Genomic DNA, 18296 nt, shown 5'->3' with positions numbered 1-18296 from the left:
CGCATCGAGAAAGTCTGTCAAGAGCAAAGTTTTGGAGTGCAACAAAATGGTGTCAATGGGGTTCAATTGACATTTGAGAAATAAACGCGGGTGGAAACAGTCTGAGGGAATGAATGTAACTGTGCAAAACCACTTCCACGCGTCTTGGCTCCTCCCCTTCGCCGACTTTGGCTGCCGCGGCGCGGCTTTCAGGTAAGCCTTTTAGCAGCGCTTAGCGTGGGGGTGCGCTCGGACTCCTGGAGGGCCCTTCCCGACGTCTCGATGGGCAGCAGCAGGCACAGGACGCCGGCCAGGAAAGAGCACAGGCAATACACGGACAGCGTCAAGGACACGGAGTGTCGGAGCAGCACCTTCGGTCAAAACAGCGCCGATGTCAGCGGTGGGCACCTTTTCGTTTGTGTATGCAAGTTGGAATTTTTCTGATTCCCCGTTGGCTCACCTGTGCCACAAAGGGTGTAATGAGGGCGCCCACCCTGGCCATGGCGCTACAGGTGCCAACGGCCAACGCTCTGGTCTCGGTGGGGAAGACCTGACGGAGCGCGGCGAAAACAGTTTGACCCCTGGCCTTTCCACATAGCGGCAAAATGCTTTTACCTCTGGCGTGTACACAAAAGCCACTTGGTATCCACCCGAGATGAAGGCTCTCCCGATGAAAATGAAAACGGTGAGCGCTACCCTGGAAGACCAAAGGCAGGAAGAAAGACGTTTTGCGCACACATTGGCTGGCTGGCTGGTTGGTCGGTTGCTCGGGTGGGTGGTTGGCCGTTACCTGCCGATACACGCGTACAAGGGCACAAGGCTCAAGGTGAAGATGAAGAGGGGCAGGGCCATGCTTTTTTTCCTGCCCAGACAGTCCACTGTGCCCAGAACCACAACCAGGCCTGACAGGAGAAAGGTAACATAAATAAATAAATAGTAAACAAATAAGTGGAGAAAGGAAGCATAAATAAATAAATACAAAACCACACAATAAATAAATAACGTCAACTGCGACGTCCTAAAGCAAATGATTAAAAAAAAAAGCCTTGCTATCCAACACAGTCGAGCTCACCTGGAAATTCAGCCAAGGTGGTCCACAGCAGGTCTTTGTAGTCCTCCGATGTGAGCAATTTGCATCCCAGACGACACCCAGCTTCATTTTTGGCCCCCTGGGTGACTGTCACGCATTCACATGGAGGTTTTGCACCGGTGGGTGGGCGAAAGGCAAAGCGGGCCTCCACTTACCCCCGCACCAATCTCCAGATTGGAACATCTCCGTCGTCAGCAGGATGATTCCGTAATAAGCGAAGGCGAAGGAGAACCTTGAGGCGACACGAAGAAAAGCTTTGCGTTGCGCAATCGCCCCAACCATGCGAGCGGGGAAAGGTTTGTCAAACCAACCAGATGAACAAGAGGAGCAGCATGGTTCTGCAGTAGCGCCGTGTGAAAAGCTCCGAAAGACGCCCGCGGCTGTTTGGCTGCGTTCCAAAAAGACGAGCGGATGAGAAGCATCGAATGACATCCCCCGCAGCCGGCCGCACCCACCGCCAGGTTGCAGACCATCCTGCCCGGAGGTAAGGCCTTGCCGTTGTCCTTGGCGATGCGTTCCAGCGTGGCCATCACTTTGGTTACGTTTCCATTCAGCAGGTCGAAGCGAGGACTCTCGGGCAGCCACTACACGTTAACAAATCCAAAACAAAGTGACGGGAATAAAAGGCACGTCAAATGCGCTGCCCTCACCAAGCAGAAGCCGAGAAAGATGGCCATGGGCACGGCGGACAGGCCCACCAGCCAGCGCCAGCCCAAGCCCGGCATGACCCACACGGCCAGCAGCACCTCCAGCACCACGCCCACGGTCCAGAAGGCCTGAAATGGAGAAGAGCGGTTCCCTCCCTCAGAAGGATCCATAAGACGCACGGACGGATCCTTCAAAACGTTTGGTGATGCGCGTGCGCCAACCGCCATCAGGACCACCGAGAAGCCCCTCGCCTTGGACGGGAGGAATTCCGAGTACAGCGTCAGCCTGCAGAAGGTCACGCAAGCTCAAATGTTCCTTTTAGCACAAATTGGGGGAGAAGAAAAAAAAAAAAAAAGCCGATCTCACGATTGATGGGCTCCTCCGATGCCTACGCCCACCAAGCCTCGCAACAGCAAGAGCCAATAGAAATTTGGCGCCAGGGCGCTCAAGACGCTGTAGTAAAAAGTCCAAGCCATGCACATGGTCAGCCCCTGCCGTCACACAAAGACGCCGGCCGGGCCGCTCAGTGGCGCCGTGGCGCAAAACGCCCAGCCCAGCTCACCTTTTTCCTGCCGTGCTTGTCCGACAAGTTGCCCCAGAAGGATGAGCTGAAGCCCATTCCGGCAAACACCACCTGGAGGAAGGGGGAGGAGGACAAACAAGGCTCGCTGGCGCAGTGCTTCTTTGTGTCTCGTCAATAAAACTTTTTTTTTTTTTTTTAAATGCCGCCGGTACCGAGGTTACGAGCGCCACTTTGTAGCCTTCCAAGCTCCAGTCGCAGTGCAGCTGCGGGCCCAGGATGCTGAGGATCATCATCTCCATGGCGTCGGCCACCTGAAATTGCACACGCAACGCCCGTTTGCCAAAACCCAAACGGGGACCAAAAGGCATTTTTCTTTCTTACCCAGGAGAAGCCGGTGAGAAATAACAATTTCCACTGGAACATCCCAAAGCCCAGAGCGTCCAGCGCCTCATCCAGAGTGAAGGTTTCTGCAAGAAAGAAAAATGGATCATATTGGGCACATTTAGTCTGAGCTCATTTTGCACAAACCTTGTTTGGGATGAACCACGGATGCGCACGCTGACTTTCTGCGCCCGAGGGTCAAACCTCCAATGGTCACACAGCCCTCATCCTTGATGGAACCTGAGCAGTCGGCAGTGCCATCCACATGCTTTGCCTCCATACTAAACAAAAAGACTTATGATCATTATTATTATCGTGTGCTTGGACGAGAGCTCGAGCGGAATCGAGTCGTTTCTAACCTCTGATCGGGATTTCTCCAGCGCTTGTACGTGACGGAGATGGCGGAATTCCACTTGTCCATCTCGTCGGCGGGCCTTCACGGTGTCCACGGGACGGATGGGAGGGACGAGACGACACGCAACAAGCATTAGCGGTAGGACCTGCTGCTCGACTTTGTGACCCACTTTGACGACCGGTCCCGGTGGATCGTGAAAGGATAACAAGAGTACCTGTTAAAAAAGGGCGGGGTCACACGTACCCGGAAGCAAAACGCAAGCAGGTAATTTACGGAAGAAAAAAAAATCGTATTTATTTAATCACACATTTTGTTTAGCCTCGCGGCACTAATTCATAATGTCGTAATTGTCATATTCGACGATTGCGCACAGCAAGTTAACGAAATGAATTGAGTAGAGTGGGCGTAATCCTTTTCACGGCAATGAGATGATTGACAGTGACTTTGGCCAATCACATAGCGAGAAATACTTCCGGGTTGAAGCCCATCGACGACGTCTATAAACATGACGTCACCTGAAACATTCTTTCAATTCTTAAAAGTTAGTCCTGCTAAACTTTCAAATCACTTGGAACTAAATCACGGTTCATTCGTAGCTCTGTCAAGAGTTGGGAAACATCCCTTTGTACAATTGCAATACTTGCCATTGTTTGTCAAAGTGGAATTGCATTTATGTGGATGAAATAAAAATGGAAGAAAAGTGCGGTGAATTTTTACGTTCAACTCTGTGCCGAAACATTGAACATTGCGCGTGAGCATTCCAAAAGGTCAAACGAGTAAGGTCACCTTGTCGTGCATTTCAGGTACATCCGGAACTTGTGTATCTGTGGACGTGGCATGTATTTGGCTGCTTGATAAAGTGAGCGCATGCCACATAAACATTCTTAAAGTAGCCACCATGCAACGGCGTCAGCACCATCGGCAATAAAAGCCGAACGAGCCGAGTTGCAAATCTGGAGCAGAGTATTTACGGCAATGTTTCGGGCGTAATGTTTGAAGAAGAAAAAAAAAAAAGGTGTCGGCACGCTCATAAATACAGTTCAGCGCTGGCGCCCGCCTTCAGCTTGTTTGGACTCACCAACAGAGTAGAAGGCGGCAAAGCGGAGCATCATCGCTCCAGCATGGACACAAAGGTGAGACGCATCACAATTTGCGCCGCGGTTGATTGACACTTGTTGCCGAAGATGCTCTGCTCGCTTTTGAACGAGTAGCCGGCCGGGTGTGTACTTTGATATTTAGATCAATCTTTTGCCACTTTCTTGCGTCACTGTAGCCAATTGTAATTACAGTAGAAGAGGCAAAGTGCGTGGAGAGGCGCCATTCCCGCCTGGTCTATTTACGTCATGCGATAACAGCACGTTGCTGCCGGCAGGCAGAGGTTCTCTCAGCCACGTCGGCGGCCGGTAACCTTAGAAGCCTCGATTGATCCCCATACAGGAAACCTGTGTGTTAAATATTAAGCAGAGGCCAAAGACATTGTTGTTGTTGTTGCTAAAAATGAAACAAAATGGCCGCTGCCATGAAAGTATATCACGGGCAAGCAAATTGTCCTTGTTGAAAATGGGAGATGGATCACAAAAAAGGAAGAAGGAAGACCTATTTTTCACTGCCTGTTCTTAGATCTGTCTGGACCAATCATCTCCAATGAAGGCCTACTGTATAATGCAGTTAGTTGTTCTTTGTGTTGCTGACATGGCGGCTCTCAAGTGCAGCTCATCATTAGCTTGAAATCCATCCGTCTAATCAAAGATCAGTAATCAAATACCTGTGTTTTAATTTTACGGAGAGCGCTAAGGACGGACGGGGACCCTGGAAAGATCGCCTTTCTCCATCCTTGTATTACACATAAACACACACAGATCCCGCCTGAGGCTCCATCAATGTTTAAGTAGCGCGGCCGCCGATGCGAATCGTGACCGCCTCATTAGGTCGGAAGTGCGCGCTCGCGTCCTCCTCCAGCTCCTCACTCTTGGCGGATGGAGGGAAGACTCACTTGATGACCGGCTGGGGTTCCACCATGGGTCTGCCTCGGGACCCCTAAACCTGTCATTGGCGACTTTGTTTTTCTGACTGACGCTGACTGAAGTCGAAGAGCTTTAGGTCTGAACGGATTCAAGCAACGAGACCGATTGGACCATGACTCACGTGGAGGTGACAGAGGTAACGCAAACTTTTTCATCATCTCGCGTACGGACGTCGCTACCTGAGGCAGGCAGACATTTTTTGGAGAAACCTCCCAAGCGGGGGACCCCCTGGAGCGTGAGCTAGCGTAGCATTGAGTCATGTTTCCTTGGACACGGCGCAGCTGTTCACTCTTAGAGAAAAATGAGGTTAGCGTAGCGCTCTCAATATTCAACTGGAGGATGTTTTCCAGTCATGTTTGTGCCCCCCCCCCCCAGCACATTGGTGCTTCCCCATTGGAGGAAGCGGAAAGTGTAATCCGTGGTTGTTTCCTCTCTGAAGTAAGTCGTGAGAGAGACGCAGCCGAAACCTTCAGCGTACAGTAGGTGGCTTTCGTTAAACTTGAGAATGGTTGACTTGGTAGTTTTACGCGTTGGTTGATTTCCCCACCGAGACTTGATGAACTTTGTTTCGCATGTCATAGCTGTTTTTAATAGGAGCAGTTTTTAGTGTGGGAGTTTTCTTGAACTATGTTTGCCCTCAAGTCATGAATGCATCATTGTGGTGCGTACGAGAAAAATCGCTGCTGTTTATTGACCTAATTGGGCTTGTGTTTGCAACCTCCTCATTCATGTATGAACATAATGTCCGCTTTTGGCATTGTCTATTTTTTTATTTGTATTATTTTTATTTTATGATTGATTCTTTGGTCTATCTTTTAATAATAATGACCACAAAAATCTGAAAGAGACATTTGAAAAAACAGCGGTCAAAAACATTTTGCCTCTCACCTCAGCATAAGCGGAGAAGATTAGATAGCTTTGTCTGAACATCGATTCATCACCAGCAGAGAGGACGCCAGCAAGGTCCTGTCCGGGAAGTCACAAAAATAGGGACAGACAGTCAGATAAGGAGCAGCGATGTCATGCATATCCGTGATATGAGATCCAGCTCAAGGCGCATGTACGCGCAATCACTCTGTTTGTCCAAATCAACTTCAAATGTTCATCGGGGGGGGGGCAACATTCGACCTCGCAGTGTTAGCTCACGTCTGCCACCTAGTGGTGAACGGTGATATAACAACAGATGGACTAGCAACAGCTTTTGTTTTTTTTGTTGTTGTGAGGGTGCAACAGAAGCGGGCTAGCTCAAAAACATTGTTATTTCTTGTTTGCGGCAGAGCCTGGAGGAGCGCTGCAACCGCATCTTGAGGAACATGGAAGCCTCCCTCACAGCCCGGGACCGCGTGGGGATCCAGGATTTTGTTTTGTTGGACGCCTACACCAGCGAGAGCGCCTTCCTGGACAACCTGAGGAAACGCTTCCAGGAGAATCTCATTTATGTAAGTGGCTGAAGCGAGCTCATGCTAACGCCTATGCTAACCCGTATGCGAACGTTGAGTTTCCGCCTGACCACTTATTCCTACAAATCTCATATTTGGACTCGACTCTTATGACAGTTCATACATTGCCCTGGCCGCTGAATTAGGCAAGTGGCCTTGCTGAAACGGCAAGGTCCCGGAAGGTCACCGCCACGATTTAGCAAAGCGATTGTTCCCGATGGGGACAACGTTAATCACACGGAGGGCACCTTCTCCACGCGACTGGCCTTTAGCGAAGGCAGACGTACGAGCTCGCGGCACCAGGTGACCCCCGTGACCTTGCGTCTCTGCAGACCTACATCGGCACGCTGCTGGTCTCGCTCAACCCGTACAAGGAGTTGGACATCTACAGCAAGAAGCAAATGGACACCTACATGGGCGTCAACTTCTTTGAGCTCCCGCCTCACATGTAAGTTCTGGTTTGCGAACGTCATCGCGTTCGCCAGTGACACGGTTCTGTGTGCCGCTCAGCTACGCGCTGGCCGACAACGTGTTCCGCACCATGATGTCGGAGTCCAACAACCACTTCATCCTGATTTCGGGCGAGAGCGGCAGCGGCAAGACGGAGGCCTCCAAGAAAATTCTCCATTTCTACGCCGTCAGCTGTCCCAGCAGCAAAATCCTCAACGTCAGAGACCGGTTGCTGTTGTCCAACCCGGTTCTGGAGGTCAGTGAGCGAGCTCGGCGCCTTTCCCCTTTCCCGCTCTCGACGTTTGCCGTCCTCCAGGCTTTCGGGAACGCCAAGACCCTGAAGAACGACAACTCCAGCCGCTTTGGGAAGTACATGGACATCCAGTTTGATCACCAGGTAGACTCCAGGCACCTCCAAATAGCCAACCCCCGTTTCGAGCAAAATTCTTTCAGGGCGGGGCAGCCGGCGGCCATATTCTCAGCTACCTGCTGGAGAAGTCCCGTGTGGTCCATCAGAACCGCGGCGAGCGAAACTTTCACATCTTCTACCAGATGCTGGAAAGCGGCGACCAGGAGCTGCTGCGCTGGCTGGGCCTGGAGAACAACTGCCAGCATTACAACTACCTGGTTCAGGTCAGGCCCGACCGACCGACCGAGCGCCGTGCCGTGCCGCCTGTCGGCCATTTTGGCGACTCACAGAGCGCGCATCTCCTTCAGGGCAATTGTGCCAAAGTTCGCTCCATCGACGACAAAAGCGACTGGAAGACGGTGCGCAAAGCTCTCGCAGTCATTGACTTCAGCCAGAGCGAGACCGAGGTAGCAATCCCATTTTTTTTGGTGTATTAGTTTCCACAAATTGTGCCTAGCAACAGGATATAAATAATATAAAGTGACAAACTAAATTTTGATGGCATGTTGTGTGGACCTGAACCAGCACCTGTTTGGAATCATCGGCAGCGTGCTCCACTTGGGTAACATCACGTTTGAGGCGGACGCTAGCGGCTACGCCGGCCTCCGCAATGGCCGCCAACTGCACTGGCTGTCCAAGGTCCCGCACAGAGCAAAACGTCCTCACTGACGGCCGGCCGGACTCATGGTAAAACTGCGTCTTTGTCCTCCAGTTACTCGGGATTCCCGCTCAGGTGCTCCAACAGGGCTTGACCCACCGCAAGATTGAAACCAAAACAGACGAGGTGACAACATCCGCGCAAGCTAACGCAACTAGCCTGCAAACGCGGTTCATCTCGCTAAGCGATGAAATTTCTCTTGCGGGGGCGAAGGTGTTTAGTCCCCTGTCGGTGGAGCACGCCGTCTATGCCAGGGACGCCCTGGCCAAAGCCGTCTACGGACGCACCTTCAACTGGCTGGTCAACAAGATCAACGAGTCGTTAGCTAACACGGTGAGCAACAAACAGCATTGAGCATAAAGCATCGATGACGTCATCAACACAAAAATGTTGGTAGGATTCCTCCAGGAAGACTGTGATTGGGCTTCTGGACATTTATGGATTTGAGGTTTTCACTCTCAACAGGTGAGATCGTTTTACGTCACTTTTTAGATTTAAAAACAAAAGAATTGAGGAAAAAAAGGCACGCTCGAGCACCTGATTGAGAAAAATGCTCCCACACTGTCACACCGACTCCACTTTGTTGCACTCTGTGTTCTTTGTCTCATTTGTGCTCCTTTTACAGAGCGCCCCTAGTGGTCAGGTTGAGACACCGCATCATTGAAACGCTTGCATGTGAAAATATCAGTAAATAATAGTGGAAAGACAGAGCGCGATTTGATTTTTTTGTCTTTCTTTCCCCCATAACATCAGTTTTGAGCAGTTTTGCATCAACTACTGCAACGAGAAGCTGCAGCAGCTCTTCATCCAGCTCACCCTCAAGTCGGAGCAGGACGAGTACGAGACGGAAGGCATCGAGGTGCGTCCGGTCCGACGGCAACGCTGCCGGTCGCCAACCCGAGTGACGTTGGATTTGTCGTTTTGAGCGCGCAGTGGGAGCCGGTGCCATTTTTCAACAATCAGATCATCTGTGACCTGGTGGAGGAGAAACACAGAGGAATGATCTCGTTATTGGTGAGGAGGATGACGACGCAAAACAAAACGGAGGCCCGCCTCACGCTCGCCTCCTTGTGCAGGATGAAGAATGTTTACGTCCCGGAGAGGCCAGCGACCTCACGCTGTTGGAAAAGATGGAGGACAAAATTGGCGGCCATCCTCATTTTGTCACGTAAGACACTTCTTTCCGAGACTCGAGAGCAAACGGCAACGAGCTCGCTGATTTCCGCAGACACAAACTGGCCGACCAGAAAACCAGAAAAACTCTGGCCAGAGGAGACTTCCGCCTCCTGCACTACGCCGGAGAGGTCACGTATGGCGTCGGAGGTGGGGAAAGCCGGCGTGCCGAGTCCGGCGTCCGCTTTGGCCTCGCCCGTCATTAACATCTGATCCATTTTCAGGATTTCTGGACAAAAACAACGACCTTCTGTACAGAAACGGAAAAGAGGTCAGTTCTGGGTGGGAAGTCCTATGTGGTGCCGCTTTTGGTTCAGATCCAGCTTCCTCCCTCCACTCAAGGTCATGCAACAATCCAAGAACGCCATCATCCAACACTGCTTCCCCCTCAGCGAGCCGGACCAAAAGAAGAGACCCGAAACCGTGAGAGATCCGAGACACCTTCTCCCATTTTTGGTTTTCCTTCTCCCGAGTGGGCCGTATTTTTGGGCGCAGGTGGCGACTCAGTTCAAGAGCAGCCTGGCGGGCCTGACCGAGATCCTGAGGAGCAAAGAGCCTTGGTACGTCCGATGCGTCAAGCCCAATGAAGCCAAAGAGCCAGGTGAGGCCCGATGGTGCCGGCCGGCGGGCCAGGCGGCACCCATGGGGTTGACCGAGCTGCCAACCTCCCTCCCTCCCGCAAGGTCGCTTCGATGACGCGCTGGTGAGACACCAGGTCAAGTACTTGGGTCTGATGGAGCACCTGAGGGTGCGGCGGGCGGGCTTCGCCTACCGCCGCAAATACGAGATCTTCCTCCAGAGGTAAGCCGGCAAGGGCAAGTCAAAACTGATGACAGGTGGGAAGTCCAAAGAAGGTCACATTTCCCAAAAAGTTGAAAATCTGCCGACGTCGGCAGGTACAAGCCCCTCTGCCCGGACACCTGGCCCAATTGGAGCGGCACGGCGGCCCAAGGCGTGAGAGTCCTCGTCCAGCACCTGCGATACAAACCCGACGAGTACAAAATGGGCCGGTAGGGAAACCCAGTGGCCTTTTGAGAGCCAGTCGAGCGACATCACGCGGCGGCCTCTCGTTTGCCTTCAGGACCAAGATCTTCATCCGCCACCCGAGAACTCTGTTTGCCACCGAAGACGCTTTCCAAGTTTGCAAACACAAGCTCGGTGAGAATCGGCACCATTTTGTTTTTGGTTTTTTTGGTACCATTTTGCGGACGTGTGTTGCAGCGACGACCATCCAGGCCAAGTACAGAGGCTACCGAGTCAAAGGCGACTACCAGAAGCGAAAAGAAGCCGGTGGGTATTCTCGCGGCTTTTTCCCCCCGACTCGACGCTGACAAAGCGGTTATGCAGCCACCAAGATCGAAAACTGCTGGCGAGGCCTGGCGGCCAGAAAGGAGCGACAACAGAGGGAATGGGCCGTCGGGATCATCAAGAGGTACGGCCGCCGCCCACCCGATGAACGTCGCCGCCCAACCCACGGGAGCCGATTCTGCTGCGGCAGGTTCATCAAAGGCTTCATGACCCGCCACCAACCGGGCGGCGCCGTCAACCGGGAGTACCTGGCGTACGTGAGGCACAACTACCTGACCCGGTTGAAGGAGAACCTCCCCGAGACGCTGCTGCGCGCGGACTCGTGGCTCACCCCCCCGCCCGTCATGAAAGAGGTCTGCCGGCCGGCGGCCATATTTGTTTACGGCCATCTGGAGGTGCTTAGTCCCGCCCCCTCCCGCTTTGCAGGCATCGATGTTCCTGAAGCAACTCTTCATTCGCCACATGGTGCGCAAATACGTGCGAGGGATTTCCCAGGAGAGGAAGGCGCAGGTACGTCCCGCTCTGGCATTTGCGCGTCGCCAAATGGCGAGCGTGATCTTTTGGGCTCGTCGGCAGCTGGTGCTGAAAGCGCAGACCAGCTCCATGTTCAAGGGCAGGAAGGAGAACTACCCGCTGAGCGTGCGCTCACCTTTCCTCCACACCAGAATAGGCAGGTCCGGTCGGGCGAGCCGTCAAATGACATCCACCTCCACCGTTAACGCTTTTCCATTTTGTCCATCTGGGCTTGACAGACATGAACGTGAAAGTGTTGCAGATGATGGAGCACGAGAACGTGAAGGTAAATTTGGGCGCCGTCTAAATGCTGGCGACGGCCATTACGCAACGGGATTTTGACTCGCCGCCGGCAGTACGGCGTCCCGGTGGTGAAGTACGACCGCAACGGCTTTCGACCTCGTCCTCGCCAGCTGGTCTTCGCCAGAGAAGCCGCCTACCTGCTGGACCGGGCCAAGATCAAGCAGAGGATCCGTTACGGCTCGCTGAAAGGTCCGGCTGTAGCCGAGGGCCGCTCCTCGAGGAAGCGCTCTTGACGACATCTTGTTCTGCCTTCAGGAGTTTCCGTGAGCAACCTGAGCGACAATGTCCTGATTCTGCACGTCACCTGCGATGACATCAAGCAGAAGGTACAAGATGATGCTCTTGAGTTTGCCAATTGCCGCCTTTTCTCGACTCGGAGTATTTTTTTTGCGCTAGGGGGATCTCGTTCTGCAGTGCGACTTCCTGTTCGAAGCCCTCGCCAAGCTGAACGCCATCGTCGACAAGCGGGACTTCATCCGGGTGGTCCAGGGCAGGTACGTGGGGGAGGGGCGGGGCTTTCACTGTCCTACTAATTGAGTCCAATTTGAAACCCAGCGTGCGATTTGACATCCAGCATGGCAGAGAAGGCTTCGTCGATTTCAGGAGCGGTCACGAGTCGGCGGTCTACCGAGCCAAAAACGGACATTTGACTGTGGTAAAAAAAAAAAAATCCTAATCTGTTCGAGCAGAAAAAATAAACACACTTAATGATTCAACGTCCTCCTCAGGAATCCACGAGCGCCAAATCCAGATGATTTGGGACGACGTCGCCCCCTGCCGGCAGATTTTGCAAACAGCCACGCTCACTCAAGAAACTTTTTTTCTTTTTTTTACTTTTTGCCACTTAATCTCATCCAACAGCATATTAACTGTTAATGCCAATATTTCACTCGAGGATTGAGTAAAAAAAAAAATAGAAACAAATGATTTACAGCACACTTGGTAACCACCATGTCAACGTTGTATTGGAAACTTTTGTCACTGTTGATGACAATAAAAGCAGATGCTTCTGAGATTAAATCATTGAAGGTTGAGTGCTGCCCCCTAACGGCGCTCTCCTGGTTCTGCGGGTTCTCAAACCTTTCCATCAAATAGTAGCACCTACTAAAAACACAAAGCCTCCCAATTATGAGCGACAGCAGGTAGAGTAGTAGGCCTAAGCGTTCACCAAAAAGCCAGCGGCCGCGTGAGGCCTCATTCCATTCCTAAGACTTATTGGACACTGCTTTCTTTATCGCGATGGCCTCAGATTGATACGTGCAGCTGCACTCTATAAAAAGCCCACATAAAACTTTGAGTGGTGTCAAAGGTGCTCACGAGAGCAGTAAAAGACGCCGGGCAGCGGCCATGACTTTTTTGTCTTGAGAAGAGTGGAATAAAAGCGGGCCAAAGTCCGGCGACGGCGCGACGCGAACCTCCGCCGAGCCGTCATCCAAAGCGTTATCTAAAGCGACGGGCTTCAGTTGATGATTGAATGTCATCCGGAGCGGGCCGGCCAAGTTTCGTCGGCCGCTCACACAAAAGCCCAAAGATGCAAAAGTCTGCCATCTTGGTTCTTCTCCTCTGGTGGATCAGCGGGACACTCGGTAAGCGGATCTTTTGTCACTTTGCGTCCATCAAATGTGTGAAAAAATGTGACTTTTTTTTGTTTTTGTTGCGGAGGCGAGTCATGCGAGGGCAAATGCGGCCAACCGTCGGGCTCGTGTTCGTGCCGGCCCACGTGCGCGTCTCTGGACGACTGCTGTCCTGATTACCGTCAATTCTGCGTGGAATTCTCCCCGCAGTCGGGATCCATTTTGGGCGGCACCGATTTTGTCCTACTCCACGCGACCTTCAACCAAAGTTCTCGAATCCTCTGCAAGTAGGACTTGAGTTTGAGTTTATTCACGCAATATCCAAGACATACAACACGATACAACAAACAGTATGACGGATGCGTGAAAGGTCACCCCAAGCCAGCTATTTAAAGCTTTAAATAGGGGGCCTGCTTTCCCATAAGTATCAGATATTGGCCAGATATCCTTACATTATGGACAACATACAGATATATAATAGACAATAACAATAAATCACTTTGATGGCTCAAAAGTGAGGTGACCCCGAATGACCCTCGTTCAGGTTCGTGGACAACATCAGGACCAAGGGTTACGTGGACTCGAACCAGCGCGCCCACTGCGTCTCGCCCCTCCTCTACCAAAGCGGCTGGATCCCCGTGCAGGTCTCCTCCAATTACGGCATCACCTTCAACAGAGCGGGCTCCTGGCTGGCGGGTACGTGACGTCCCCGTTCCGGCGTCACGCATTCGGACCCCGGTGAATATTTTGCGTCTTGCGCAGTGCATACCGGCAAGCTGGACTCCAAGTTCAAGGCGGTGTTGGTGAACTCCACCAAGTGGCAGTACTACGGCACACCCGGGGTGGGCGGCGCCTTGCAGGTGACCTGGAACACGTCGCTGGTCCAAGCAAAGAGGGTCAACATTGAGTTGTGGGGCTACAGGGAGATTGGTAAGGGGGTAATTGCGGGAACACTGTCCATTTTTTGGACTTAAACCACTTGAGTACTTTTTCAACTATTGCGCAATTCTTCCCCAGGAAAGCCCTACTCGGAGCAGTGGCGTGCCGAGTGGAGGTACCTCTACTCCCTGGCCACGGATAGCGCCAACAAGGGCAGCTACACTTTTGTGCCTCAACCTTCAGCCAAGTTCTCAAGTTGGGAACTCGGAGCGCTCCGGATCAGTTCGAGCGCAAACCCAAATGGTTTGGTGTACGTTCAAGTTTCTTTTGAATGACGTCTGTCATTTTAGAAATGTAAACAATCGATGTTATGCACATATGTATTCATTATATCGATCTAGCTAGCTTGCTCGCTAGCTATTAGCCTATTGGCTGAAAGGGAAAACAATCATTTTCAAACTGACATGATGGCTAATAATATAACGTTAGGAATGTGGAAGCGGCGTGGACGGAGGACCACGCCCTGGCCTGGCACCTGGACTGGAAGTTCCGTAACGACTCTGGGGCTTGGGCGCTGGACAAATGTTTAGCGTGGGACCTGCTGGAAAACGACCTGCCCAACTTCCTGGACGAAATTATCGACTGCCCCTGCACCCTGGCGCAGGCCCGGGCTGACACGGGAAGATTCCACGTAAGGCAAATTTCAAACGAAACGGCCCTCAAAATCCAGGCGCCATTTCTTCGGGGGTGGCCGGCCCGAATTAAAAAAGGATTTCTCTCTGGTTTTGCGCATTCAGACGGATTACGGCTGCGATATGGAGAAAGGCAGCGTGTGCACGTACCACCCGGGCAGTATTCACTGCGTGAGGGCCGTACAAGCCAGGCAAGTCCATTCGGAAAATGCTCAGCGCTCCTAAAAAATAGGCTCACGTCGGACATGGCGTCCGCAGTCCCACGTACAGGGCGGGTCAGCAGTGTTGCTACGACAGCAGCGGCGCTCAGGTCCTGACGGCCGACTCCATCGGAGGGAGCACCCCGGACCGGGCCCACGACTGGGGCTCGCCCCCGTACCGCGACCCCCCCCGGGTGCCCGGCCAGTCCCACTGGGTGTACGACGTCCTCAGCTTCTACTACTGCTGCCTCTGGTCTGACAACTGCCACTACTACTTCAAACACAGACCCTCCAGCGACTGTCGGCGGTACCGGCCTCCCGCCTCAGGTCGGGAAACAAACGTTGACATTTGCATGATTGCCACCCTTTTTAGATGAGCTCACATGTTCAACGACGTCATCTGCACACGCCTCAACACGGATTCATGCTATTGAAACATACAGCTGGTTGGCTCATTCAGGACATCAACATTCCTCAAATTTCCACCTTCTTACAGTACTGTACAATCCAAAATTTTAGGAGCAATCTTGCGTATTTACCTCCTACTTCCGCATTTGTTCACCAATTCAGAGCAAGATTATTATAGTTTGGATTCTAGTTCGTTTTTATTTTGCTTTGAGGTTTTTTTTTTTTTCAAACTTAGTAAGTTTGAATTTGTTTTCAAGACAGCTTTGTTAGTTTTGTTTTAAATGCTTCGTTTTACTTCCGTTTTAGTATTAGTTTTCATTTTTCTTCTACAGTGGAGACATTTGAAGCATTCTGTAAAAGGAAAGCGCTCCTTACCTGGCGCTGCGTGTCCGGCTGCGTACGTCAACAAAGTAGCTGAACCATTTGAACCATACGAACCACGCGCAAACTCGTCGCTTAGGAGTGACGTCATCAGATGGCGCTTTTTTTCTTATTGGCTGTTGCTATATGACGTTACTTCCGCCTGACGCACATTAACGGGACTACAACTCCCAGATTAATGTTCGATCGTTCTCCCAATTTACGGCCGTAAAATACATGAAAAACCACAAAGGATCGTGTATTGAATGAATTGCCAAAGACAAAAAACAAAGGACATCTGTGACATAGTTAAAGTTTTGGAAAGGCAAAATGAATTGAGTGATACTTTCACGTACCGCTAGAGGGCGTCCCCGTAGCACTTTTCGCGCCTCACTCATCTCCGTTTGCACCCCCAGCTGTTGTGTTTGGAGATCCACATTTCATAACGTTCGATGGCGTCCGCTATTCTTTCAACGGCAAAGGCGAGTACACTTTGCTGACGTCTCCCGGAAAGCGTCTGACAATCCAAGGCAGAACCGAGCCGGTCAACGGTAAGCTAAATACGGTCGCGTCGAAAGCGCACTTCCTGGAGATTTCCTCACATTGATTTTGGCCACACAGAAAATGCGACCAAGCTGTCGTCCGTGGTCATGAGAGAAGCCACGTCGGACATCATCGAGGTGCGTCTGGTCGCCGGTGATTACAACCTACAAGTGCTGCAAAATCAAAAGCGACTTCTGTTCAATGAGCAGAGCTGGATGGACCTGGATGGTGAGGAAAAACGACCTAAAGATAGCTGGGCTCAAAAAAAGGTCCCAAATATCCAATCGGATTTTTGCAAATGCTAAATTGTGTCTTGTCAGGTGTGTTTGTGTTTTCGCCTTCCGGCGCCAACGTGACGGTGATGTTCCCCAGCGGCGCTGGCGTGGAGGTGCGTCTCCGCGGCCCTGCCGTTACGGCAACGGTGCTCCTGCCGGAAGAATTCCACAACTCCACACGGGGCTTGTTGGGCAACTTCAACGGCGTGGCCGGCGACGACCTGCTTCCCGCCCACGGCGGCTTGGCGGCCGGCGCCAATAACGCTGAGGAGGTTTTCAACTTTGGGGCTAGCTGTGAGTCAATCACTTCATCTTTGAAATGAAATTGACATTGGCAAGAGTATATCTTAGAATTACCAATGGAGCAGTTTTGAAATGGTGAATTCAAACGTATTTGATGATTGCATTCAATCATTTGTTGTTTAACCTTGGGGCCCATAAAATTGAAATATTTGTCCAATTTTAAAACTACAATAATTTAACAATAACTATTTCTATCTTGTAAAACATTTGTTTGTCAAATTTTTACAAATACAATAAATTAATAACAACTATAGTTTTTCAAAAATGAGAATTTCTATCTTGTGAAATGTTTCCACACGACTTCAATAGGAGTGTTGTTGTTGTTTTCCAGGGGCTGTCTCCAACACATCCGCCTTGTTTACGTACGATTCCAAATACCTTTTGGACACCTTTTACAATTCTCCGAGACACGACCCCGATTTTATTCCAGCGTTTTCAGTCCCAGAGAATCCCAACGACCCGCTCTACAATATTGCTTCAGACATTTGCTCTGGAGACGACTCTCACTTCTGCAGGTATGAATCCCCAAAAAGCATAAAACAGACAAAATTGGATTTGTTTTGTGTTTTCAAATTGAATGTATCAGTCCCAGGTGAGGTTTACAGTAAAAATGTTTTAATATAATGACTGGGGAGAAAAAAAACCCGAAAATGTTTCACCAAACCAAAAACATCTGCTAACGTAATGCTAACACGTCATGATTTTGATGGTGATTTTTTGCAGGTACGATATTTTGGTGGGTCGGAGTTCGGACCTGGGAAAGGCCACCAAAGCCTCGTTCGGTGGTCACATTTCTCTTGTGGAAGACTTGAAGCCTGGTAAGTGTTGACTCATTGAAAGTATTTGCCAGAGAACAGTCAGGTCATCAATAAAATATTGTAACTTCACACATCAAACAGCAAAGATTTAGCGTAGTATAGATTCGTATCAAACACAATTAGCAGAAGGCTAAATTACATGCTAAGCTAAGGTCACTAAGTTTCCCATTAGCATTTTATCGCGTGAGGCTAATTGCTAAGCTAATGACGCTGTTAAGTTATATATACAGTATGCATTGCACGTTAGCATTAGCATGTCACAATCCAATGGCGTCACGGTGTTTTTGTTGATTGTCATTTGGACTTCCTGTCCGCGTGCAGTGATTTCCTGCGGTTGGCTGGCGCCTCCGACTAACGGCAAGAAGGAGGGCACCACCTACCTGCAAGGGGCCACGGTGCGCCTGCTGTGCCACGACGGCTTCACGCTGCAAGGACCGGCCCAGCGCACGTGCCAGGCGGACGGCACTTGGTCGGCGGGAGGCGACACCGTTTGCGTTCCCAACAGTCCCACTAGTGCGTCCACATGTGTGAAAACAAGTGTCACCCTTCCTTTTTCACAATTTGCATCAGCTTGGTTTCGTTTTTTGACGACAGGTAACAACACGGCCGTAATCGCCGGTTCTGTGGTCGGCGTTCTACTGGGGGTCGCGCTAATAACAACGGGGCTCGTGCTGTGGACCAAAAAACGGTGAGGGTCAAGCAGCATTATTCTCATTTGATGATGTCATCCCGTTTCTGATGGGATGAAACGTTACGATGATCTGATGATTTGGCGTTTTTATGTGTTTGCAGGTCGAGAAGGTCAACGGGAATGAATGTCAATCTTTAACTGAGAGCGGGCCCTCCCTTCCTCAAAGCACAACCTTTGTCTTCACTCGTACAGAGCACGAGTAGTACAGCGGCTTAATTGTATTCTGCTGACATTGCACAATGACTTCCAAAAGTGAAAATAAATTCTTTCTTGCTTCTTCAGTGCAGTTTTACTTTTGGG

At 51.1% G+C, this 18296-nt stretch overlaps 3 protein-coding genes across 6 annotated transcripts; 2 read left to right on the top strand and 1 right to left on the bottom strand.

Annotated features, from left to right (window-relative positions):
- Positions 1-4: 4 nt before the first annotated feature.
- On the bottom strand, positions 5-3411 carry LOC119130938 (synaptic vesicle 2-related protein). Of its 4 annotated transcripts, XM_037264933.1 has the most exons (16): positions 2981-3250; positions 2769-2902; positions 2622-2707; positions 2453-2551; positions 2280-2351; positions 2084-2208; positions 1939-2002; positions 1720-1845; positions 1525-1653; positions 1381-1457; positions 1225-1301; positions 1052-1156; positions 770-881; positions 595-676; positions 440-529; positions 5-350 (listed from the first exon to the last, which is right to left on the bottom strand). In XM_037264933.1, the coding sequence occupies exons 1-16, from the start codon at positions 3040-3042 to the stop codon at positions 189-191; spliced, it is 1602 nt and encodes a 533-aa protein (XP_037120828.1). In that variant the 5' UTR covers positions 3043-3250; the 3' UTR covers positions 5-188. The 4 variants fall into 4 exon arrangements, with proteins under 4 accessions (XP_037120828.1, XP_037120827.1, XP_037120829.1 ...); XM_037264932.1 differs by having other exon boundaries at positions 1720-2002; positions 2981-3410; XM_037264934.1 differs by having other exon boundaries at positions 1720-2002; positions 2453-2707; positions 2769-2861; positions 2981-3411.
- Positions 3138-12155, top strand: myo1hb (myosin IHb). Its single transcript, XM_037264927.1, has 32 exons — positions 3138-3240; positions 6278-6439; positions 6772-6887; positions 6950-7145; positions 7206-7286; positions 7343-7522; positions 7607-7705; positions 7824-7937; positions 8011-8082; positions 8170-8289; positions 8354-8421; positions 8710-8815; positions 8890-8970; positions 9033-9124; positions 9185-9279; positions 9354-9400; positions 9472-9552; positions 9625-9730; positions 9813-9930; positions 10026-10139; positions 10211-10287; positions 10351-10419; positions 10477-10561; positions 10628-10790; positions 10864-10947; positions 11014-11107; positions 11190-11236; positions 11307-11442; positions 11509-11579; positions 11650-11747; positions 11809-11908; positions 11982-12155. Exons 2-32 carry the CDS (start codon positions 6314-6316, stop codon positions 12006-12008), a joined length of 3063 nt encoding a protein of 1020 aa, XP_037120822.1. The 5' UTR covers positions 3138-3240; positions 6278-6313; the 3' UTR covers positions 12009-12155.
- A 585-nt stretch (positions 12156-12740) lies between these two features.
- susd2 (sushi domain containing 2) lies at positions 12741-18272 on the top strand. The gene is made up of 16 exons (XM_037264968.1): positions 12741-12839; positions 12916-13114; positions 13372-13523; positions 13590-13757; positions 13845-14016; positions 14196-14397; positions 14504-14589; positions 14657-14925; positions 15783-15947; positions 16000-16137; positions 16230-16478; positions 16819-17002; positions 17211-17305; positions 17627-17818; positions 17900-17993; positions 18098-18272. Exons 1-16 carry the CDS (start codon positions 12785-12787, stop codon positions 18132-18134), a joined length of 2457 nt encoding a protein of 818 aa, XP_037120863.1. The 5' UTR covers positions 12741-12784; the 3' UTR covers positions 18135-18272.
- Positions 18273-18296: the final 24 nt, after the last annotated feature.

The sequence above is a fragment of the Syngnathus acus genome, chromosome 12 (genome assembly GCF_901709675.1).
Source record: "Syngnathus acus chromosome 12, fSynAcu1.2, whole genome shotgun sequence".
Lineage (NCBI taxonomy): Eukaryota > Metazoa > Chordata > Actinopteri > Syngnathiformes > Syngnathidae > Syngnathus > Syngnathus acus.
The sequence above is the reverse complement of the archived record's forward strand: the minus strand, read 5'-3'. Positions and strand labels throughout refer to the sequence as shown.